General features: G+C 41.7%; 1 protein-coding gene across 6 annotated transcripts; it reads right to left on the bottom strand.

Moving 5' to 3' along the window:
• Window positions 1-363: 363 nt before the first annotated feature.
• PRDM1 (PR/SET domain 1) lies at window positions 364-24,037 on the bottom strand. Of its 6 annotated transcripts, none has more exons than XM_003897964.5 (7): window positions 23,630-24,036; window positions 21,798-22,046; window positions 14,576-14,695; window positions 10,735-10,987; window positions 4,356-5,464; window positions 3,784-3,912; window positions 364-3,377 (listed from the first exon to the last, which is right to left on the bottom strand). In XM_003897964.5, exons 1-7 carry the CDS (start codon window positions 23,669-23,671, stop codon window positions 2,802-2,804), a joined length of 2,478 nt encoding a protein of 825 aa, XP_003898013.1. In that variant the 5' UTR covers window positions 23,672-24,036; the 3' UTR covers window positions 364-2,801. The 6 variants fall into 6 exon arrangements, with proteins under 6 accessions (XP_003898013.1, XP_021793339.1, XP_009204026.1 ...); XM_021937647.2 differs by having other exon boundaries at window positions 21,696-22,046; window positions 23,630-24,030; XM_009205762.4 differs by lacking the exon at window positions 3,784-3,912 and having other exon boundaries at window positions 23,630-24,037.
• Between the last annotated feature and the right edge of the window lie 1,035 nt (window positions 24,038-25,072).

Raw genomic sequence — 25,072 nt, 5'->3', positions numbered from 1 at the left:
TCCTCCTTATCTCCTCACCACTCCATGTCCATTGAGAAAATAAAATGCAAAAGTTCACAAAGCAAACAAATCTTCTCCCACTTACTGGCTGATGCTTGAAATGCCTCCTTTAGGGAACATCTTTATAGTTCATGAAGAAAAATCTTAGTTATGAGAGACCGATCGATGCTGTCAGATCGCGCAGATATATACTCCTGGAAGGAGCTGGGGGAGATCAGGGCATCCCAGAGGCTGCTGCTGAAGCAGAACCGGGGTGGGTGCAAGGGAGAGGCAAATTGTATTGTGTTCAAAATTTGGTCTGGTGCCATCTGTACAGTATGCAGATGTCGCTCACTGACCCTTCACTCAAGACACTAGACAAAGATTGGTAAAGCATGAACATTTATATTTAATTTACATTTTGACAATTTGCACATAAATAACATTGTAAACCAGTATGTAAACATAAGAGAGTTTGTTGTTCTAGCAAAGTAAAAAGCCAAACTTTGGTCAGTTTTAACTTTGAGTAGAGGAAAAAAACAAAACCACCATTGATTGTGGGCTCAACATTCACATGTAAGAGGCAGAAAAAAGAAGGATGGATGGTGAGAGAAGCCGGAAGTCTTTATAAAAATTCTCACTATGGGAAAGCACAAAAGGAGACAAAGAACAAAGGAGTAGTTGGGAATCAAAAGTGTTTGGTCTAATGTCAATGAGATCCTTTGGTTTACCTTCAATTAAGGACTGTGTTTAATCAAACACTGATACATAAAAAAACTGTCAGTCTTGCTAGTTACAGAAGACCAGTAAGGCTCTTGGGTTTCCCTGGATTATTCGAAATTTGTTCTCTTCTGCAGGTGAACATTAGTTGATGTGAACAAAATGTCAAATACAATTATAAAATAGATTGAAGAGTGATGTATCAGTATTTCGTAAGGAGGGAAAGAGAAAAGTTACAGTGGTAAAGTCAGTTTTTTATTTCTGTGACTTGGGTGTGACCACATAATCATAAGGTGGCAAAAAAAAAAAAAAAAAAAGCCGTCTTAGAGGGTCCTTAATACTAAAAACTGATGTATCTCTTCCTCCCTGGTTGTTTTGCGGCCCCCACCACTGCACCAAGGTTTTAGGGTCTCTTACAGTAGGCAAGGGGTGCCCAAGCATACTGATGGGATCGTGAGGCCACCAACTATTAAGCAAAGTCTCAGAAACGATTTTTCTTTTTTTTGCCCTTAGAAAAAGTAGATCTTTTACATGGCTTGGCTCACAATTTAAGTGGTTATAAATATATATACATATGATATAGTGGTATAAATAGATTTATAAATATACATCATTTTTTGCTACACTTTGAACACCAACATGTAATCTTTGGGCTTAGCAGAATAAAAGATAGAATGACACAAAGTCTATCTTGCTGGAGCACATTTACTTGGTTTCTCCTCTAGAGAAGCAAATCATTAGATAAGACATCATTTCCTGCATTACTGGACACACTCAATGAGGTAACTGTTGTTGAACAACTTTGCAATGCCCTTTCATCTTCCATTAAATTAACCATAAAATGTAAAAACACAAATACTGAGGAAAATCTGAGTTTTACAGAAAAAAATACAATTGATGTGTTGGGGATAGGAATGTTCATTACCCGCTTTTACCCCAAGATGACTAGAATACCCGTTTTTTGTTGTGTGTTTGCTTTTAAAGTGTGGCCTGAGCCTATCTACCGCAAATCCTTCCTGGTAGAGCACCATGTCTGTGCAATTTTGACATTAAAAAAAAAAAAAAAAGCAACAAAAACCAACAACAGAACACCACCCTGACTCAAGTCCCAAACCTCACACATACAAAGCCACCTATGCTTTGGGGAAAATTTTGCAGTGGTTTTAAAACATGGCAATTTGTCTTTTTCACATTTTCTGATAATACAATGGATGTAAAAGTCATATGGCTGCTCTGAATGGCCATAGGACTCGGGGGGTGGGCAGGGCGGTGGGAGGATTCTGCTCTTTTGGAGAGAGAGACAGGTTGGTAAAGCCTTCCCGTCACCCTTCTGGTAAAATTGTGGCGGGGGGAAAAACATGAACTATCAACAAAAATAGACAAGATTCCCTTTCTTGTTTCTTCTACTTAAGTTATTCTTGGGTAATTCTGCACACATACCCTCAAGTTATGGACAATGCTGTTCAAATGATAGGATCCCAGGAATGAACACATCAACTGTCTAACATTGGCAATTACCCAAACCTCATTTTCAAACCATTATTAGAGAGAGAGGTTGACTGAAGTCATATATTTGTTTAACTAAATCTTAGGTACTTATACAGATGTGCAGAAATTATCTACAAAGAATGGCCACAAGACAAAAATACATTTATACTCAAATTACAAGGAATCTTTCCAGTCATTGTAAACTTTTTTAATTATTGCTTTCTGAATGATAAATTGTGTAATAAATTATGAAGTATTATCATTGAAAAAATAATTATGACTAGGCAATAGTCTTAGTAATGGAAGGCTATGCAAACGTATCCACACAAATATTCAAAATACACAGGGGCAAATATATAGACACAGGTGTAAATAAGTATACATAATATGTGTGTGTGTGTGTATATATATATATATATATATGGCCTTTGCCTTGTTCATGCCCTGAGATTTCAGTAACTTTGGAGTTCCTTCTTTAATTCCAGGGGTGAGGGGAAACCATTTGCTGTTGAGAGAGCTTTGCAGAGCTGGAATTATGTACAAGCAACTTCCTATAGGCACCCTGACTCACCAAGTCATAACTTAAGAAACAAAACAAGTGTTTTCTGAAAATCTTAAGGATCCATTGGTTCGATTGTTTCTTGTTTGACCTTTACAGGTACCAGAGGTAGTGGGTTGCTGGGAGGCAACTTCATGAGGGGTAGATCTGATGACTCATAAAGGCTGCACCCTGAGGAGAGGAGTCCATTCCCCATGTTTCTTTGCAAAGACACTTTCAGGCCAGTTTCTTCTTTCTCTTTTCTGACCACGGCCAGAATTTCCTTCTCCACTACAGAGATCACACTAATGTCATCCTCCACGTCCTCGAGCCGGTCAGCATTGTCACTGATGTCAAACTTCTCGATTTCTTCATTGATTCGGGTCAGATCTTCCAAGGGCAGCCCGGGCGCCGGGGCCGCAGCGCAGTTCCCTTTCAGGTGAACCTTGAGGCTACAGAGATGGATGTAGTTCTTGTGGCACTGGGAGCACTTGTGGGGCCGCTCTCGAGTGTGCAGACGCTTGTGCAGTTTCAGGTGCACAAACTGGGTGAACTTGGCAGGGCACACCTTGCATTGGTACGGTTTCTCTCCAGAATGGAGTCGCAGGTGGGTCTTGAGATTGCTGGTGCTGCTAAATCGCTTGTGGCAGACCTACAGTGTAGGGGAGAGAGACAGTAGGGAAGGGAGACAGGAAGGCCAGAAGATTAAGAGCTGCCAATTGGAGGGGCAGGCTTACAGGCCAACGCCCAGCAACCTGGGAGGTGAGAAGCCTCCTTGTGGCACCTCCAGTGTGGTATTAAGCAAACAGGGGGATGTGGGCACACGGCACACGAGTGGCTGTTTATTTCCCCTACCATTTTCCCACCCACTGGAAGCTGGCTGTGTCATCTCAGGTCATCAGCAGATACAGAGCACTGGGGAGGCCCATAGTGCCATCAGCCCGGGACAAGGCAGAATCTGGTGTTGGCTTTAACTACGGGCTATATAGGACATGGGAGGGTGACTCACAGACATTTTCTACAAAGGTCAGAAGGTCTACCCAGAAAATACTGCGCACCTGGCATTCATGTGGCTTTTCTCCCGTGTGTACCAGGTAGTGTTTCTGTAGGTGGGCGAGCTGAGTAAAGCCCTTGTTGCAAGTCTGACATTTGAAAGGCCGTTCTCCACTGTGCACTCTCAGGTGGACCTGGGAAGAAGCCACATGTGTTAGCTCTGCTCTCAAGCTGGCTCTGAGACCTAACATTTCTGCTCAAAGACTCAAGTGTTGATGATGCAAATATCTTAAGAAAAGCATCAAGACAGTCTCAAAAAGAAAAAATCTTCATGTTTTCAGAATGGTGCTTTTCTTAAACTAAAAGCACAAAAATCACAGGCTAGCAGGGTTTCACCTAATCTTCTAGTCCAAACCCCTAATGTTTTTATTATTCAGAAGCAAATCAGGAGAAGGGAAGTCACTTGTCCAAAGTCAAAGAGCTAGAAGTGGCAAAAGCCAGGCAGAATCTATACCCACTATTCCCAACCTGGGGCTCATACGACTGCAAATGCAATCGATACCCCGTGGAAAGCAAGCTAAACACAAACACAAGCATGCACTCACAGCCCCTCCGACTGCTCTCTCTCAAGGCCTACCTTCAGATTGGAGAGCTGGCCGAAAGTCTTGGCGCAAACGTTGCATTCGTACTTGATCTTGCCGTTCTGCTTCTTCAGCGGGTAGGGAAGGGTCTTGTAGCCGGTCATGTTTCTTTTGTTTTTAATGAGATTCATGGCTTCGTCGCTGCTGGGGGCTGCCATAGCTGCTGAGGTAGCTTTGGGCTGCACCACATGTTCTGCCGTGGCGGCTGTTCCCGCCGTGGGAGACCCGCTTGTGGGGCTACAGGCCTTGTCCTTCATGCTGGCGGCGGCCCCGGTAAGGGAGAAGGCACTGTGGGGCGCCGGGACAAGCACCTCCCTGGGATGCTCCGGCTGGAGCAGCCTCCGGGCTCCATCTGAAGGTAGCGAGCTCGGGAGAGAAGTGGGGTTGAGCATGGGGTGGGGCAGGCTGCCCCCACCGAGGAGATTGCTGTAGACAGGGCACAGCCTCGGGAAGAGGCCGAAGTTGTTGATGCCATTCATGCTGCTCACAGCGCTCAGGCCATTACAATTCATGCCGTAGGGGGGCAGGAGGAACTTGGGGTAGTGAGCATTGTAGGAGGGGATGAAAGCTGGCGGGAGGTGGGGCAGGGGTGCGTAACCAGGGTAGGAGCCCAAACCTTCCGTGCCGTAGGGCGCGTTCAAGTAAGCGTAGGAGTCCCGGTGCTCTTGAGAGCCGGGGCCCACAGGGGACACCGTATTCCCGGGGCTGCTGTGAGGGCTAGAGCTCTTGAGGCTTTGGTCCGGGCTGCTTCTTGCAGAGGGGCTTGGAGTGGTGGAGGACGGAATGGGGGAGCGAGTGATGTACGTGGGTCTCTCCATCCCGTAGGCCAGGGAAGCTTTCAAAAAGTCTTCCGGCAGAGGGGCCCGGATAGGGTAAACGACGCGAGGGTAGAAGGGCATTTCGGGGCTCCCATGTCTTCTAAAGTCATCGAGGTCCTTTTCTGACGTGAGGGGTGAAATGTTCGAACGGTAGAGGTCCTTTCCTTTGGAGGGGTTGGAGTCCAGTTTTAGGATTTCTTTGACGCTGTGCTCTCTTTTTGGGACATTCTTTGGGCAGAGTTCATTTTTCTCAGTGCTCGGCTGCTTGAGATTGCTCTGTGTTTGTGCTGAAGTAAAGAAAACGGGGCGATTACACAGCGGGCTAGAGAGAACTGAAACAAAATTGCCAAAGTTGCTCCTCCTTCTCGAGAAAACCTGAGTACCAGCTAGCGACACAATCGCCACATATCTGGCTTCCAACGCGCTCTCATTCTAGAGGGCTCTGGGCCACTCACTCAAAAGTGCAGTTCCATTTCCTCCTCAGCAAAATGGGGACAATGGCAGCACGGACAGAACAAACAGCAGCCTTGGGTAATTCTGTTTTCATTAGTACAGACCTTATGATAGAAAATTGCTGTTTAAGCTGGAGTAAAATAGCCTATGCCAGATGCGGTGGCTCACGCCTGTAATCCCAGCACTTTGGGAGGCCGAGGCAGGCGGATCACCTGAGGTCGGAAGTTCGAGACTAGACTGACCAACATGGAGAAACCCCATCTCTACTAAAAATACAAAATTAGCTGGGCGCGGTGGTGCATGCCTGTAATCCCAGCTACTTGGGAGGCTGAGGCAGAAGAATCGCTTGAACCCAGGAGGCGGAGGTTGTGGTGAGCCAAGATCGTGCCATTGCACTCTAGACTGGGCAACAAGAGTGAGAAACTCTGTCTCAAAAAAAAAAAAAAAAAAAAAAAAAGATAGCTTCCATTTTAATGGAGTGGAAAAATACTGGGGTGGGGACCCTGTCATAGGTTAATAAAAGTCTTTCTGATGTTCATGGTTTACCTAAAGGAAATCAGCACACCCTGAGAACTAAATGTGAAAGATTAAGACTCATTTCAAGTAATACACAGTCATCAATTTTCACCTCTACTCTTGTTGAATACGAATTTGATAAAGCCCTGTTCAAACTGCCTATGCCAAGGAGCTTAGCGAAGTGAATGCCACCCTTCCTTGCAATGTGCAGACAGCATTTCACCAAGGCTCGGTCTGGTCTAGCCAGGATTCCAGCAGTGCTGGCCCCTGGAGTCACAAGGCGTGACAGTCACCTCTGCCAAACCACAATAGGTACTTCCTGAGCCAGTTCAATTACTTAGCGCACCCAAGAAAACAGAACAGGCTAAGAGGAAAGCACTTATTCCCAAAGACGGCACGTTATTACTTGGTAAAGATACTATTTAGGAACAGCAGCAATGAGGACAGTTCTAGACCTTCCCTGCCACAGCCAGCCTTGTGTCCTCGCCACACAATAAATGATGCCTTCAGGAAAACACCCATCTGAGCAGGGAAAACTGAAAATTCCCTGCTCAGCCTTGCCTGGAAACCAAAAGTAAAACATATGATGTTTAGTTTGAGCTCTGATTATTGGAGGACAGTCACTCAAGTCAGGACATCTGCCCTAGGAACGCACCAAAGGCATCAGCCGTTGTCGATGTGTGGAGATGCCTTCAGAGGCAGCAAGTCTGGGGGATTGCGCTGAAGCCTTTGTGCAAATATCCTTCATCGTCTGAAAAATGTCCCTGCTTGATTAGTTGAGAAAGAACTCCAGGCTTGCTATCTGATAGGTCTAGAAATGAACTCTGTGAAACTCCAGAACTGAACCCTTCAAATGTATTCTCTAGGCTGACTGGCTTGAGGGATTCCAATTTGAGAGCCCCTTAGAGAATGTTATCTCCTGCCAGCTGTTATCAGTTCCTCCTGGGCGAGCCTGAAGCCCCAGAATAAACACAGAGAACACTGCTATCAGGGACGATGCTGATGGGGGGCCGAGATGGAAAGCTTGCTGAGGGAGAGGGATTTCTGAAGCCACTAAACTAAAATAAATATCTCCTTATCAGGCCAATATCGGTCTTTCAGTGAGGCCCAGCAGGCAGGAAGTTCTAATTGTCACTTTTGTTTTTTAAAGCTAAAATGGTAAAGGATGAGAAAGACAATTAAGCTTGAAAACTGATAGGCAAGGCATCTCACAGCCACAGGAAGGAATTTTATGAAGGTGAAAAAGAATGATTTGGAAACATCTATATAGGGTCAAATTCATAATGATTTTTAAAAACGATGCCACTCGAATAAAATGAAAATACAAAAAACTTTATCCTCATGACTTTGAGCCATTTTTAGGTGGCAAATTATGTATCTAAGTTTCATATTTTTTCCAGTGGCTTTCATACTCCCTTGGTTCTATAATTTAACAAATAATAAGCATAAATTTGCAATAAGCATCAAGTTTCAGTCCATTTGTGGCAGTGCCCCTCACATTTAGCCAGGCGTTCTTCTTAAGCACCTTACTATAATTTGAATATTGAACTGATATGAAACTTATGATTGGGCCAACAAAAAAGTCAGAATTTTAAACTTTCTATGCAAAATGCTTAGCCCAGTGCCCAGTATATAGTAAACTCACAATAAATGTTTGCTATCTCTAATGCCTTCGGAAAAATAGATTGCATCTTATTCTAAAAGAACATCCAGAGTGACATGTTAGCCTCCCTAAGATGCTCTACAGGTGGAAATTAGGAAGTCCATATACAGTAAAGGTGCATTTTAAAAAATCATCCTTCAGCAGCTGAGTAATCAGTGGAGCTGGTGTCATTTCTGACTCTCCCACTCAGCAGCAGCTTGAGTTAACATGAAAAAGAAAATCAAGATCTGTTTTTGTTCTGAAATCTTAAATGGCTGTAGGCGGACGGAGTCATTTCAAGAGTGAACTGCTTCTGAAGACTCCGAATGGCTTAATTATGCCGACTCACATTTTCGATCTATAATAAGAACCCCAAGACTATAAGAAAGAACCTAGAAGTTCTGCAGTAGGCAAAACAAAGTCTCTTTTCAACTGAAACTGAGAAAGCAGATGAACATTTAGAAGTCTATAATTTGGTCAACTGTTTTCTAGATGGGTTAGTTAGATAGACAGAAAAAAAATACCCCCCCCCCCCAATTTGGGAGGGGTGGGGGTTTCAAACTTATTAGTTCTTTTATTCCTTTTCCTTTGTTTTTAGAAAAATGCCAGTTTGTGATTTCTGGCTACTTGCTTTTCTTTCCTTTGGTTTGTTGCAAATCCCTTCTTCTCCAAACTCTACCGCCTGAACCATCACTGCCATTTAAGCCCTCATGGAGATTCTTGCACCACCTCTATTGTGCTTTAAGCACAGAAACCAACACAATTCATTTGGAGACACAATCTACCTATTAGGCCTGATGAAATAGTGGAAATTTTCCTGATCACAGTCTCAATCATCAGCTGCCACGCCTAAGACAACTGGTTTCACAATTGGCAGCAGGAATCTTGTTTTAATGTGACTGGTTATTGTTAACTCTCATTCTTTACTATGAATATTGGACAATGAAATGTGCTTGAAAATGCTAAACCACCATTTAGAAAAAATTCTGCCACAATAAAAGGGGACCTACTGCATAAATAAAAAGGGATAAATAAAAGGTGTCATTTCACAGTATATATGAGAGTTGCTTCTGAACACAAAGGAGAAGCACTTGAACCTTAAAATACTGTGCAAAGTCTTTCCTTGAGGAATAAAAACGCCAGGCCTTTAAACCCTTCCCTTGATTGGCACAGGGTGCGGGAAACACGCAAAAAAGTTTCTTGGTGGTTGGTGCAAAGTCACTGGGGTAGGTAACCTCAAATGAACTGTTTAAAGAAAAGCAAAAATCAAAAGACTTTCCTCTGAATCCATGAATGATTAAACTCAAGGAATGTAGGGAGACTCTTAAGAGGAAGTGGCTCACTATGTTAAGAAAGCCAGGAGGGAGCTGTGCGCTTCTCCTGAGATGCCCAGCTGGAAAATGAGTTCCCCAAAAATGCTGCTGTGCCTGTGCATTTGTCTTTTGTTACTAGGTCCTCAGCACTGGGCCTGGCACACACAGATGCCAAAACAACCGAACGGCTCCTGGGAGGTTCAGCCCCAGGGATATGACAGAGTGTCCAGAGTCTCAGGGAGTGCTGAAGAGAGAGGAGGGAAAAGAACTGCCACCTTTTTAGTCAGTACCTGATTAGACCCATCAAGCTGGAACTGGGGAACTGCGAGCCAGTTCTTTTCCTGAAGCTCAAGGGTAACCTGTTGTGTAAGGACCCCAAACACATGTCTTAAAACGGGATCCTACGGGGGAGGTCCTGGTGCTTTTATAGCCCCAGATTTTCAGAAAACTGCGAACACAATCTTAAGGGAGATCAAGTAAAATGAAGTGTGGACTGAATACCAAATAACCATACAGCTGGATTATATATGACTAGGGTAAGTACTTGGTTTGCTCGTTGGTCCTAAAATCAAAGTCAAAATTCCAATTTATGTTAACATTGACATTTATTCCAAATGTCTCAAAGGTGAAAATGAGAACTAAAACAATTTAGCCTTCCGATAAAGCAAACGGACAGTATATCAATAATTGGTAAACCTGGGTAAAGGTAACTGGAAATTCTTTGTCTTTTTCTCAAAATGTTTTCTTAAGTTTGAAATGATATCAAAACAAAAAGTTATAAAAACTTCAGCATCTAGTCTTAACTTCTAAACCAAAAGGAACTAATTTTTAAAACTGCTAATAAGACTTAGTGGTCTAACCAACAACACACAAGCATAGTTACAGCAGAGGTTAGAATCTTACGACAATTCTTCAATTGCTCACAGAGACCACTTGAGAATGACTAAAATGACGCAGCCCTCTGCAGAGAGAGGTCATGACAGCAATTTTAACCCAATAAAAGAAGTAAAAGCATAGAAACCTCAGGAATTGAGAATTTGTTAAGATAAGGTGATAGGTGGCTACTATAATACTGATCAAGAGATCAGATAGTTTTTTACTGTAAGGAAGGAAGCTAAGATATAAAATCTTTACGGTTATTCACTTAGAATAATACTGAAAAATTATGACGAAGTTTTTCTAGCAATGATCTTACAATGTTCCACATCAGATCCTAACTGTACATTCAAATGTACATCTATAAATGTTCTGATGTAGTCTAAGTCCTGACAAACTACCACAGATGAGGGCTATACCTTGCATATGCAGCATGTCTGGACCAATCCCTGCAATTCTCCCAGCTGCTTTTGGATAAATTAGAATTGGACATATATTTCTTCCTGTAACATTCTGAATTCAAAACTCAAGGTAGCTCTTCATATATATATATATATATATTTGTTTAATGATCAAGTTTCATAATAGTTAATAGGGACTCAAAAAATGTTTTTCCTCTTCCTAGTCCCTAGCTTAAGCCACCTACTTCATCCAACACATGACCAAGCAGTGTAATTAAACAACATGTTATTAGTTCACAGGGGCAGAACTGACATTACTGGCATTTTTAATTTTTTTTCTTCTGTAATCCACTTACTGAGATTCATCATTGTCAGCTCTCCGGGATAAGGGTAGTGAAGCCTTTCTGCAAAGTCCCGACAATACCACACAAGAAGTTCCTGGTTGGCAGGGATGGGCTTAATGGTGTAGAAGTAGATGTTCATCCCGTTCTGACACGCAGCCAGGTTTTGCTCCCGGGGAGAGTGCGCTGGATTCACATAGCGCATCCAGTTGCTTTTCTCTTCATTAAAGCCATCAATGAAGTGGTGAAGCTCCCCTCTGGAATAGATCTGTCCGAAAGAGAAGACAGGCATGTAAAAGGAAGTCAACCCCAAAGCTCCCCAGCACCTCTCAGAATAAACACAGCCGGTACCGTGTGTGATTTCTGATCCCCTACTGCCTAGTTAGAAAAAGAATCAAATCAGTTTAGCCAGAATCGTCTTGAATCAGCAGAAATCAGGACGGAAACAGGTAAGGCACACTTTGTCAGTTACCTTTTCCATTTCAGTTTTATCGTCTTTTCATGTTCGGGAAAATAACAGAAAAATGAAACACAAATGTTCATTTAAGGAGCTGCCTCAAACCGATTAACCCACCACAGAGTACTACTTTTGCTATTGCAGTGAATGGCAAATGGGCGATGCTACTGACTTCAGTTCCGATTATGCTGACTTTTAGTGCTTTGAGTCACTGGGTAGAAGACCAAGCCGGCTGACGACGTCAAACTGAGTCTCAGCTTTTTCTATGGCCTCTGTACTCGCCGTTTCCTACACCCCCGCCCAAGGCTTCAACTATGCAAACATCCTCCACCCCCAACCCTCCAAGTCCTAAAGTAACACTTGTTCATATGAATACTTGGAACCTTGCCTTTTTGTGGAAACACTGGGTGGGGCAAAGGTGAACTTCACCTGCCATAACAAAGTGAATACTGGGGCAAGCAGCCAGAATCTGACAGTCTATTACTGAGAAGTCACTTTTCCTCTTGATAAACATGTCCAGACTTGCACTTTCCTTTTAATTCAAACGAGGGAAGAGGGAACCCCTTATCTGGGAGGAGGCTGGCTAAAACACCACACACAGAGCCATAGGCATGTGTTTTTGGAAGAAGAACAGGAAGAAAGTATGTTGTTCCTTAAAGGCAACGCAGAATGAAGAATTCGAAGTTTGTCCTAGAGTAATACTACTTCTGGTTAACAGATGCACTCACGATACTTGGCAAAGAGGCAGAGGAAGAAGAAAAATTAAAATGTACACTCTTACTGAAACTATAAACACACTCCTTATCCTTCCACACAGAGTTTTTTCTCCCTCCCTCTTTTTAGGAGGTACCACCTTTACTTCAGACTTTAAGAAATGCCCTTATACATATACAATCAGTCAATACCTAGTGTGATCTGCGACTTGCAGTCTCCAAGCAGTAGTAAGGCACTGTTCGTAGCAGGAATTTTGCGCTCACCGGACAGCAGGTTATTGCTTTTCCTTACTCACGTACCGACTGTGCTAGTCTACAGATAGTTTCTGTATTTCGTTCAAACGTTATCAGAAATAAAAAGGAACTCTGTCCCTTTAACACAGGCGGTAAACACCAGAATCACTTTCTTTTAAGAGTAACTTCCTGTAAATTGTGAAGGGGGAAATACATGTGGCTTCATCAAAGCAGCTTGTGAGAGCTTTTGCGGTGTGTTTTGTTAAGAGAAAATGGAACAAGGCTGGGTGAATTCTGCTATCAAGAGGGGTTTTCAAGTTTGTTTACTCTGATGTGCAAACTTCCAGGAACATGGGGTTCCATCGCTCTTGCACTCTTCGCTGGGGCGGAAACTGCTTTCTAAAGCTACGGGTATGTTGATTCCAGTTAGCCTTCCTTGGACTGCAATTTACTGTATCCTCATTTAAAAACAGCAATGTCGATGCCGTGAAGCCACTCACACACAAAATACAATAAGGCATACGTAAAATGAACACCGTTTCCTACCACCTTCCTGAACTTCCATATATTATCTAGTAGATTAAAATGTGCTGATTCATAGTACAGTTACAAGAAATGTCACTGGTTTCTCAACTTGAACATCCCTTCTTTGGCTGTGTAATTTGCATGAAACTTTTTCTTTCCTCACAACAGATGTTCATATTCCTGCCAGCAAAACCGGGATGTTCTACAATATCCTTTGCATGTGAAAGGCTGATTCAAATAAATCCTCCCAAGGAAAGCCTTTCAGTTACTTATAGTGAATCTTTAAATGAAACAGGGAACTGGACAGTGAGGGGAGATTTTTAGGTGTTTCTTGCCTTTTCTCAAAATAATCATACATTAATGAGACTTATGCTGGATTGTCTTAATTCAGACCTTTAACTCCAAGAACTATGCACCTTTATGGCTCACTTCTGAGAAGACTTTATTGACAATAAAGGCAAAAATGCACTCATGGTTCCACCATTATAAGTCAGGTGATTAATGTATTTTAAGCAGGAATAATTATTAAATAAAAATTGCGAGCACATGATTCTTAGTGAATATGTAACTACCCTCTTTTGCTTGGGAGATAGTAAGATACATTTCTAAAAATGCAAAACTTCCTGGATTAAGAATATTGTTTCTTAGGAATAGCTTCTTGCCCGAACGATAATTGTTCTAGGCAAAAATACCAGCTAAAGCAAGCATAGCAATTTTGGTTATCATGCAGCTGTTTCTTTTTAAAGAATTCAAATAATGTACATTTCATGTAAGTATGCACAAAAACGCTTACTAAATTTAAATAACCATATCTTTATCTTCTGAGGAAACGAAATATCCCTGAGACATCTATGGGAAGAAGGAAAGCAATCTGTCTTTTTTCTGTTCACTGCTAATCTAGTCTTTTATTCAAGGATTCCATCTAATTAGTTCACCTCTGGGGGCCTTTCTAGCCCTAATATAGCAAAGGAAATTGTACTGGCTAGATCTTTTGGTTGGATTCTATAGGAAAGCTCATCATCTTGCATGACTGTTAAGCATTTTCCTTATGCTATGAGATAATTAACCTATTGTCAAATGGAATCGTTTACGGTGCACATGTATTTAAATAGGACTAGTTCTGTGGTCCTCCATTCCCCTCAACCCATCTTCCAGCTATCCTTTCTTAATGGCATTTACTTTTAAGGTAATTCATTTGTGTCATTCCTGGCTGGGCGTGGTGGCTCCTACCTGTAATTCCAGCACTTTGGGAGGCCGAGGCAGGCGGATCACGAGGTCAAGAGATCGAGACCATCATGGCCAACATGGTGGAACCCCATCTCTATTAAAAATACAAAAATTAACTGGGCATGGTGGCAAGCACCTGTAGTCCCAGCTACTTGGGAGGCTGAGGCAGGATAATCGCTTGAACCCAGGAGGCAGAGGTTGCAGTGAGCCGAGATCGCACCACTGCACTCCAGCCTGGCAACAGAGTGAGATTCCGTCTCAAAAAAAAAAAAGAAGAAGAAAAAAAAAAGATAATTCATTTGTGATAACTCTTCCATTCAATTAAAGTCAGCAAGAAATCAAAAAGGGGTGAAATCTAAGGTGTGGTGACTCATTACTACTTCCTTGCAGAGAAATGCAAATGAACCTATCCTTAAAGCAAGCAACAAACTGTTTCTTTTCATTACAAAGCTCTAATGAATTGCAAAAATCAAGATTCACATATAGCCCATATCTCCATCACTAACCACCTACAGGCCAAACATTTAATCGGTTTCATCACATTTGTTCAGAATTCCCTGTGTCCATGGGGATGCCGGATACTTATGGGTGAGCCCCAGCATTTCTCAGCACGGGATGAGAAAGGAGGTGAGCCACCCAGCTCTTTTAGCTCCATTTTTTCCTAACATTTAATGGATCTGAAGAAATTTCCCTTACTTACCCTCCAAAAATATTTCCTGTTGGCGTTCTTGGGAACTGTGTCATTGGTGTAGATTTCACCTATTAGGGGTCCAAAACGTGTGCCCTTTGGTATGTATTCTTTACTCATCACTCCAATAACCTAAACAGGAAAAAACACAGGAAACAATTACTTTAACTGTAAAATGTTAACCAATCTTTCAATTAAATAAATTGGACTGTCAAGTGGTAATACAACTAACAATGATAAAATTTTGATAAGTAGAACAGACATTAATAATGCCCACATAATTAACAAGTTTCACCATAGGAGACCATCTTTTAAAGTCTGAGATCATAAGCAAATACTCAACCAAGCATTAAAACAGTCTAGGGGATTACTGTCTGGTAATAAAGGATCCTTTATTTTTATCATGACTTTTTATACTAGAACAGAGAAGACAGCCATTCTCTTTTAGAATGAGAATAAGACACTACAGAATTAGATGGTCAAGATTAGATCATTTCAGCCTGTTTCTAGTTTCCTATTTCTCATTCTCCCTCAAACCATAAGCATAGTGTGCTTGAGGGGAATAAAATAGTTTTGACCTCAGAAACCAAAATAATGTTCTTTGGTTGTTCCATAACAGCCTAAGGAACCAGAAACCAAATGTATTATGTTTTTTTCATTCCAGATGAGGGGTGTGTGTGTGTGTGTGTGTGTGTGTGTGTGTGTGTGTGTTTTCATAGCTTGTATATTCTCTTTAATAAGAGATCTTTCAAGTAACTTTGTTCTTCTCTGGTCTTCTACTTTGTTCTCGAGTCTTCTACTCAAGAGTGGTCATAGGCCCTCGTGTGTGTGTGTGTGTGTGTGTGTGTGTTTTAAAGACAAGGTCTCCCTCTGTCACCCAGGCTGGAATGCAGTGACTTGATCTTAGCTCACTGCAGCCTAGACCTCCCAGGATCAAGCGATCCTCCCACCTCAGCCTCCTGAGTAGCTGGGACTACAGGCATGCACCATCACGCCCAACTAATTTTTGTTGTTGTTGAGAAGGGTGGTCTCACCATGTTGCCCAGCCTTGTCTCAAAACTCCTGGACTCAAGCGATACTCCCACCTCGGCCTCCCAAAGTGCTGAGATTACAGGCTGAGCCACCATGCCTGGCCAAAAGCCCTCCTTTGAAACTGAGTTTATACTGAGGAAAGCTGTAGGTTCTAAGATCTGAGGAAATGACCTCAGACTGGATGCATCACACATTTTAACTTTGTAGGGCCTTGCTAAAGAAACATGTTAACTATACCAGTTCCTCCTTAATAATACATTTCTCTTTGAGAGGGTAAAAAAATCACCAACCATGAATCAGGAAGCAATTCGTCACTATTCAATAGAACTCCTCTGCAAGTAGTCCTTTACAACAGTTTGCAGTCACAGTTTTGTTTTGGTTTTTATTCTCTCGCTTTCCTATTTTTATTTTCTCCTCATTCAAGACAGCCTACCAATCACTTGACTGAATTCTTTACTAAAATGCACCAAGGAGGAGGGAGTGGTAATAGATGATAATGTTTATTTTCCAGTTTTTATATCCCCAGTAGCTCCTGTGCATTCATGTACCTGAAATGGTAGACTCAAATATGTGACTCCATCAATGCACACAGATTGTTCACAGTGGAATCTACTATTCTGGTTACAATATACACCAGTTCCTCATTAAGTCTCATCAATAATTTAAACCTCTATTTAAATAGATATGGCACACCTACATGCCTGTGACAGACTAGCTTTTCTCATTTAAGTGTCTCATCAGCCAATGATTTTTTTTTTCTGAAACAATTTAGTATTCAATATACAAATCAATGAAGCATACTCAGACTGGAAAGAGAAAAAAAGAAAATTTTCCTACACCTAACACAAGTTGAAACAAGAGTGTTATTTTTGGTCCTTTATGAATTTCTGTCAGAGAGCTGAAAAAAGCAGATGTTCATTTCATCCTCCTCCTCTGCCTTCATTTACATCTATCTGCCCTTTTAATCACCGTTTGTCATTATTGGTATTTGTTGGCAGTAAAACTACTGGGGACAAGAGTATCTCCGAGCAGTCTTGAGATATAAATATATATATATCTAAAGCTTTAGTAGACTTATTCAGAGGCTCATTGTTTTGGACATATTATAAAATCTAATTAATTTGGAAAATTCATGGAATTGAATTCTATGACATGCAAATCATTTGATATTCATATTTCAGTGATTATTCTGTAATATTAGAATGACAAACAGGAAAAACAAATCATGCCATTTGTTGGTGAGCCAATAATTAGCAGTTGATATTTTCAACATATCAACTTTACAGCAGTAATTTTAAGAAAGGCACTCAACTGGTTCATCAACTTTGTTTTAAATTATAGTCTCTGACAGATGATGTCTTGGGAGTCACAGCTTGATTACCAACAAGGAGCACTACACTGAGGTTGTGGTTCTTCTTCCAAATTGCCATTCTTTTACAGAATGGGCCTCTAGGTTTTCAGTTATCAATCTTACACACATTTTCTTGTGCCCAAAAAGAAGTCAGCTAGAAAGCATAAGCTACCCAATACCTTTTTGAGCACAATTATGGACTCGTCACTAGTGAGCTATAAAGCAGCACCGGAAGTAGCTCTTGCCATCTCTAACCTTACAAACACAATTCAACAGGCCAGACAGGAGAACAATTAAAAAGAAAAGGCTCTGTGGTGGAAGAGAGGTCTACGATAATCCTCAAACCCCAGACAAATTAAAGAGCTTCAATATTAGGTTATCATTAGGAAAGGGACAGAGCTCTAATATTTTAAATTTCAATACATACAGTGCTATAGGGCACATAGAAACTCACAGCTATAGATAGATACAAAATCATAAAATTTCAAAACTGGAAGGTGCTTACAAACCACCTATATCCATTCTAAGTCTAGCGTTCTAATACACAATAAACATCTTCATCTCAAATGCACATCTGAGACATTATTCACAGACGCCATAAAAGCTGAAACTCTAAGACTATTGTGCTTGTCCAGGTAACTTTGGAGGGGGAATAGGAATCAGGACTGTTTTTAAAGGGAAGTGAAAAACCAAGTACTAAGTCTCCCTCTGGTCCTAGAAAGATCCAGAATGTGCATCTTAGACTACCCATCTCCCTGACCCATAGTTTGTAACAGTCTGTCTTTGAACCAAGCAAATATTAAGAAGGAACCTGGTGTGTGCCTTAAACTTCATAGTGCTAAAAAGACAAAGAATGTGTTCACCTAACTCAGGAAGGAAACTTCACTGGAACTGACCAGGGTCCTAAAGAATTACTGCTGGGGACGGGCCGTTGTGTGCCTTCTATAAACGAACAGCGAGAGGACACTGGGCTTCAATACCTCCCTGCTTCACCTGCTCCTACAGAAGCTCTTTATGTGCAGGGCAGACCCCTCCACCACTTGAGCAGATTTGTCTCTGTGCGTGGCCTCAGTTACAGAACACGCCCTGCCATCCACAGCTTCCGGACAAAACACAGGGCTTCTTTTTAGTTTTACACAATGAAGGAGATTTTACAGTTTAGGATGGGTTGAGTTGCAGTGCTTAATGGAAGTCTGATAACAAGAACAATATAGGTGTTTTTTTTTTTTCCCCCTGCAAATTCCTTTTTTAGAGTATGCAAACAGACACACACAGCAGTGGGTTTGAAGCAGAAACAGTATCCAAGTCTAAATGTCATCTGATCATCCTCTCCCCAAATTACATTAAGATCATTTAAATTACTAGCTATCTCTTTTCCCTCCCCGAATCCCACTCTGTAAGAATGACTCGTTAGATTATAATTCTGTTTTGACCATATGAATGTTTGTCTTGAGAGGACTGGAACTCAGTAGTGACCAAGACCTTCAGCCTGCAATCACCACATTTTTATTTTATTTATTTTATTTTATTTATTTAGAAACAGGGTTTCACTCCTGTTGCCTGTGCTGGAGTGCAATGGCATGATCTCAGCTCACTCCACCTCCCACGTTCAAGTGATTCTCCTACTTCAGCCTCCCAGGTAGCTGGGATTACAGGCGCCTGCCACCATGCCCGGCTAATTTTTGTATTTTTAGTAGAGATTGGATTTCACCATGTTGGCTAGACTGGTCTTGAACTTCTGACCTCAGGTGATCTGCCCTCCTCAGCCTCCCAAAGTGCTGGGATTACAGGCATGAGCCACCACACCCAGCAATCACCCCATTTTAAAAAGGAGTGAAGTGAACAAAGTTGTTTGAAGAAGGTTTCCTTCTTCATTATCTTTTTATTAAAGGAAACACGGTGATGCCTTGGTACCTCATTTCTCAAATAAAAGGCAGTATGAAGAGGGAATTGCATGTTATGGTTAGATACTTTTTACAGATGGCTTGAGTTAATAATGGACTTCGATCGGAATGGACACCAAGGGAGTCCTCACGATCTGTCTGATGTTTATCAGCCACAATACAGGGAGGTTAGACTCAAAGAGCCATGGTGCCTCTTGAGTGCAAGCAGTCTCAACCGAGGGCAGAAACTCTACAGGGCAACACTTCTGAAATATAAATGCTTGAACTGATTTTTCTGTAGTCAAGTAGTCATAAGAGATTATTTCAGGAGGACATGGGGAAAACCCCCATAAAAGAATAACCCATCAGTTTAAAACATTTTCAAAGTTTTGAATAGTAGGTCTATATTTGATTTTAGTTCTGGAAATAGGAAGTAAGAACAGTTTCATTAAAGGTGCTGAATGATTCTAAACCCAATCTAAAAATGAGGGTCAAGATCAGAAATATGATTTGTATGTTTTGTTTTAACCAAAAAAAAAAAAAAAAGGTGCTGACACATTGTACAAATTCATAATGAAAAATGGTCTTGTAAAAAAAAAAATTCCCCAGTATGTCAGCACAATAGTACATACTGTAACATCTTTTGCTATTTAAATGAAAACATTTAAAGAAGGGCAAGATTAATAAGTCAGATAAAAAGTACATATAGAAAGACTCTTCCTATTTCAATGGCTCATGGAACTTAAAGAACTAACTGAATAAAGATAATGTAAACATTTCATTAGTCCTTGATGTTGCTGTCCCGGAACTGGTTTGCAGCTATCCTACCCTTAATGGCTCAACTCCACCATCTTCTTTCACCTTCTAAGGGAGCTGTCCTTTCCCAAAGTTCAAAAACAAAGGAGAGAAACAGAAAAACAGGTACAAATTCCAGAGTAAGCTTAAGAGAGTATTACATTCAAGCTTACTCCTTGCTTGACTTTATGATTAGGTTTTAAAGATATACTATCCTCTATTCAAGTGCTTCAGTTAAATGCAAGATAGGGAAATAGGATAAGAGAATCCTGACCTCTTAGGTTAGTTTCAAAGGACCCTCTTCAGGAACACAGGCACTGTCTGTTTTTTGGTTGCTTAATATATTGATATAGGAAGTTCTACATTCAGAGGGAAAAAAAAAAACACAAAATAGCTTAAGGATTGGTCTGAAATATGTTAAGATGATAACTAAAACCACAGTGACACCAAGAGGGGCTAGTGTAGCATAATCGAGAAGCACTCATTGGAGAAGTCAGAAGAACTTTGCTTCAAGTCCCAGAGCTGGCTTTGCCTATATGCCTTTGGGTAAGTGACTATCTTTCTGAACCTTGAACTAAAATGATCTAAGAGCATTACTTGACTTAGCTATGATTTTAAAGGAGAATGATGGAAATTGAAAAACTTAAGCTAAGAGCTGAACTAAGGATAAGAACATTATAGAATTAAAAGGCAAAGATGACCCACAGAATGGAAATTTTTATTTCAGTCCCAAAGGGCTGGACAGGGCAACACGGCACAAATGAATCTGGTCAAACTTGATATGGGGAAAAAACACACTACACCTTTTAAAGCCATCGTCAAACCTTATATACCCAAACAAATTCTACATTCATTCCAAGGCCACATATTGAGAGACTTTCTATTAAGAAGAGCATTACTTTCAGAAAGAGGTATAATTAAGGCTGACCTCTAGGGTTAAATTTTTTGGTAACATTCACGTACAACTAGAATTTAAATTTTATTTTTTATAAAATCTGCCTCCATTCACCCAGCAGCGGGGGAAAAAAGAAAGACTGAGCATCGTGGCTCTATTTAATTTTAGACAGCTGTGTCTCCCCCTCACCAAAAACACTGGACTCAGACACACAAACAGGAAAGAGACAAAGAGTTTCCCAGTCTCCCGGATTGCTTCAAATAATATTCCTTAGGGAAGGGGGAAAGTGAATTGACATGGCTGTAAGCAACAGTCCCAGTACCAAATTCTGGATTCCTAGGGCCAATCATCCCCTTTCCCTACTTTCTGAAGGAAGTAATAGAACTGACAGTGCTCTGTGCTCATGGTGGTATGGGGAGCCTGCTGAGGGGTCATTTCATCCAACGCAACCCAGTAGTAGACTAGTAAGTACAGCTATAGTAAGCCAAATTCTGAAAACAAGAGGTGGTTCTGCAAGTTATTTCACAGCTGAACAGCACGCCTAGCTATAAGCTTTATATAAAGGTAAACACACATCAGTTGCTCATTCCAAGTTTGGGTTTTCATCCCCTTTGAAACAACAAAGAGTGTACCCACTTCAGAGGCCAATAAGGAATTGGCCTGTCAGCCCAGCCCCAGCAAAGGAGCTGCTGCAGATAAACACTGGTTAGCTCTGAAGTCATCCGGACAGAGGACACTTTTACATGACCCCCTTTCTCGGCTTATACCATCACTTCACTTCATAAACACGTCAAAGTTTTGAGAATAATTTTAGAAACCCAGCTAATAAAGCTGGCTCGTTAAAAAGAATAAAGCCAACTAATTACCAAAGACAGACAAAAGAATCATTAAAACTGTTTTTTCTAAGAAAATGTTTTCTCCCTTAAGAGATATTATACAACAGGGGCACTAGGGCCAGTGGGCCCAGAGCTTTCTTGAAGTTCACTGACAATTTCACCCACCCTATGCTGCAAGTTGCTTTTCTGAGACGTGTCAATTTGCCAAAATATTTAACTGTTTACTAATTAGTATGGAACAGTTGAAGGCTGGAGGAAATAAGAAGGAAATGGTTTAGGGAAAGAGAAAGAAAGCAATGCAAGAATTGAATCAAGCAATCAATTATTTACTGATACTTACAGATTCTCAGAGGTTTTCAGAGATAATACAAGGCCTCAAGGGTTAGTAGGGAGATTTGGCGCCAGGTCCCCAATCTTCTTCGTCAATAAACCAGAGGCTTACCTCTCTGCTGTTGGTGGCATACTTGAAAAGCAGATTCCTTGGTAAGGATGCCTCCGCCTGAACCGAAGTCCCGCCATCAGCACCAGAATCCCAGGGGTGGTCGTTCACAATGTATGTACACTTCTCTTCAAACTCAGCCTCTGTCCACAGAGTCATATCCGCATCCTCCATGTCCATTTTCATGGTCCCCTTGGTCCCCTCTGCCAATCCCTGAAACCTCACAGTGCTGGAGCTACACTTGGGGGCAGCCTGGAAGAGAAGGGAAAGGCCTTTAATCCCCATTGTCCCGCCGTTCCTGTGGCTCCCTCTGAGAGGCTATGACTAATACAGTAGTCTGAAGACTTTAAAAGCAGATGCAGAGTGCTTGGTACAGTTGAGTAAGAGCCAAAAAGCCGTATAAAGTAAACTGCCTTGAAAAGAAACAAGGTTTTAAAATGCTACTCTAAAAAAAAAAAAAGAATGTGGCAACCTCACTGTGGGGAAAAGGAAAAAAAAAATCACCTCTGAACAATCCCTGGCTTTACCTCTCACGGCAGAAAAATGTTCTGGGCACACAGTTCAGTGTCCCAGAATGCCTGGGGTCATGGCCGCCAGACCCTCGACACTGTGGAAAAGCTGCCTCAGAAAAGTGTCACAAACAAGGAGAGGAAGAGGAAGGAGCTCTGTCTGCCTCTGAATGAAGCTAAAAATGGAAAGCGCGTGTGGTGCAGGAGCGGAACCCAGCCTGCCTTTTCCAAATGGGGAAGACTGAACTTTCCCACCAGCTCCCAACGCAAAACAACTTTCAAAACAACTGCCTCCTCCCTCTGCTGCGAGCTCTCTTTCATCCTCCACATGGAAGACTGAAAAGGGTTGCATCCTGCCAGCATCACTGAGCTACGGCCTCTTAGAAATCACTTGGACCACAGGAAAAGAGGAGGAAAAATGGGTGAAGGGGAAAACAGCCTGCAGTGTCTTCTGACTTGCAAGCATCTCACACCAAATTGAAAAGGCAAAAACAAAACATAAAACTGTTCACTAAAATTCCCTGGAGAGAATTCCTTTAGAAGCCCTCAGCTACAAATAGCACTTTCCATTTAAATCTGAAAGTGTATGAATTCCCAGAAGTCACTGATGTACTACAGTTTACTGTAACTAAAGTTCTAACAAATTTAGAAGACTTGGAGGACAAGCTCTGCTTCCACTTGTACATTGATGAGGATATTCCCCCAAATCCTCCCTCACACTCAGAAAAGTGTTTTCCAAAGGCCAAAAAAGGTAAACAACTTCTGTAAGGGCTTTCTCATATAGACGTGTTTGATAAAAATGAGGAATATGGGTATCATTTCCATGTAAGAATGTGTACTTGTTAAAATGTAAACGTAACATTCTGTGGAAGCCCTTCAAGGAGGTTTTTACATTCTTCCACTTAAATAGGATGCTCTTAAAAAAAAAAAGTTGGATGCAAAGTTGTTTTTCCCTGTTATGATTTAAGCAAACCTGCTTATTTTTATTTAGTTCCAACATGTAGAGCCATGATGCCAAATACATGTTAAAAATAAAATAAAATTGAAAACTTCAGCCAACCCGGAATAGTTTGACGAGTGTGAGCTGGAACCACTACTGAAATTTCAATGAATTGGCAATTATGTCTAGAATTGAAAGGGTTAATGATTCATAAGGAAAGTCTCACAAATGTTTGACAGCACTAAGTGCACTAAAGCAGAAGCATGTTTCTACTGCGACATCAGCAAAAAAAAAAAAATAATAATAATAATAATAATAATAAAGGAAAAGAAAAGAAAGTTTTCAGGTCAATTTCAGAATTAAAAAAAAAAATTCAAGTTCCTTACCAAGGTCGTACCCACACGTTTTTCCAAGCAAATATCCAACATCTGAGAAAAGTCTCGCTCATCTCTACCCAGTCCACATTCTCCCCGCGTCCCCCGCCGGGCTGAGCCGTACAGACGCGCACCTCGGCGGTCCCTCCTCGCTTCGTTCGGCCGCCCGGGCGCCCGCGTCCCAGCTCCGGGCGGACAGGTGCCGCGCTCGCTGCTCTTGCCTCTCCGCAACACTGGAGGGCCGAGTGTCACGGCAGCACTTTGTGTTAACCGTCTGGCTTCCCCTCCCTGCTTAAGATTTCCTTAGCCACTCGGCTGCGCGAAGTGGGGGCGTGGCCAACGTGGCCAACACCACCTGGCCGAGCCCAGGGCTTTCCCCCAGATTGCGAGCACAGCCGCCGAGAGCTTCCTCTCTTCGCATGTGTATTTCAACATTGACTTGGAATCTTCTTACTTCCCTTTGAAGGCACTTAACCTCAACAGCTTACTTGGGCTCTATTGTATTCTAAACACTCCAGATCGCCCTCCTTCCTGGCGCGGCAGAATTAGGGGGCGCACGTTCCTTAAATTAAGAAAACTTAAAATTTGACTACACATTTTGTAATTTCTCAGCTCAATTCCCCGGGTACAAAAGACACAACTCTTACTTCAAAAGAGTAGGTTAAACTGTTTTTGCAGCTAATGTAATACAGTGGAGCTGTCTGGTCCTCAAGCTGTTGTGTATGTAACGCACGTTTCCCCGCCCCCCGCCCCAAAAGTTGTAACATTCCATTTCTCCTGCTAACGTTCAAACTTGGCAGAACGAACTTTCCTCTTTTAACTATTTAGTAAATAGGGAAATAGGAAAAAGTTATAATTCTGCATATTAATGTTTGTTTTCCTTTCCTCTCCTCCCAGAACCCACAGGCTGACTTCCCAGGAGTGTAAGTAAAATGTAGAGCATTAGTCGTTTCACAGTTCAGAGGAATATTGAACTGATCACTGCAAGTGGAAAGCGGTTGGAGGCAGTAATTAGTGGGGCTTATTCTGAGCCCCGGCCAGCTTTTCCTCCAGCCCAGTCAGTCCTCTGTTGAAGGAAGGACATCCTGTGATGATGGCATACAATGTCCTGTTTGTTTATTATTAAGAGCGTGGACCTTGCATTCCTGCTTCTCATTACAAAACAAACCAGATGCTTTACTTCCTTCAATGGTCTTGTGCCTTCAGCAAGGAATCCTTTAATTCAGAGAAACAATGTTTATAGCAAACACCCCATTTCAATTATTATTTAGATCATTGAAATCCAGGTCTTCCATTTTTCCTGCTTGCCTTATCATAGGTAGGTTTTTTTTTTTTTTTTTTTAATCATCTCTCCTTCGAACTTAGACTGCAATGTCTTTTCTAACATTTTAAATACACGTGTGCACACACACCCACACACACACACACCCACATACACACACCCAGTTCCAACCT

Source organism: Papio anubis, chromosome 6 (assembly GCF_008728515.1).
Source record: "Papio anubis isolate 15944 chromosome 6, Panubis1.0, whole genome shotgun sequence".
NCBI classification, from domain to species: Eukaryota; Metazoa; Chordata; class Mammalia; order Primates; family Cercopithecidae; genus Papio; species Papio anubis.
This window is presented reverse-complemented; position numbering and strand designations above follow the sequence as displayed.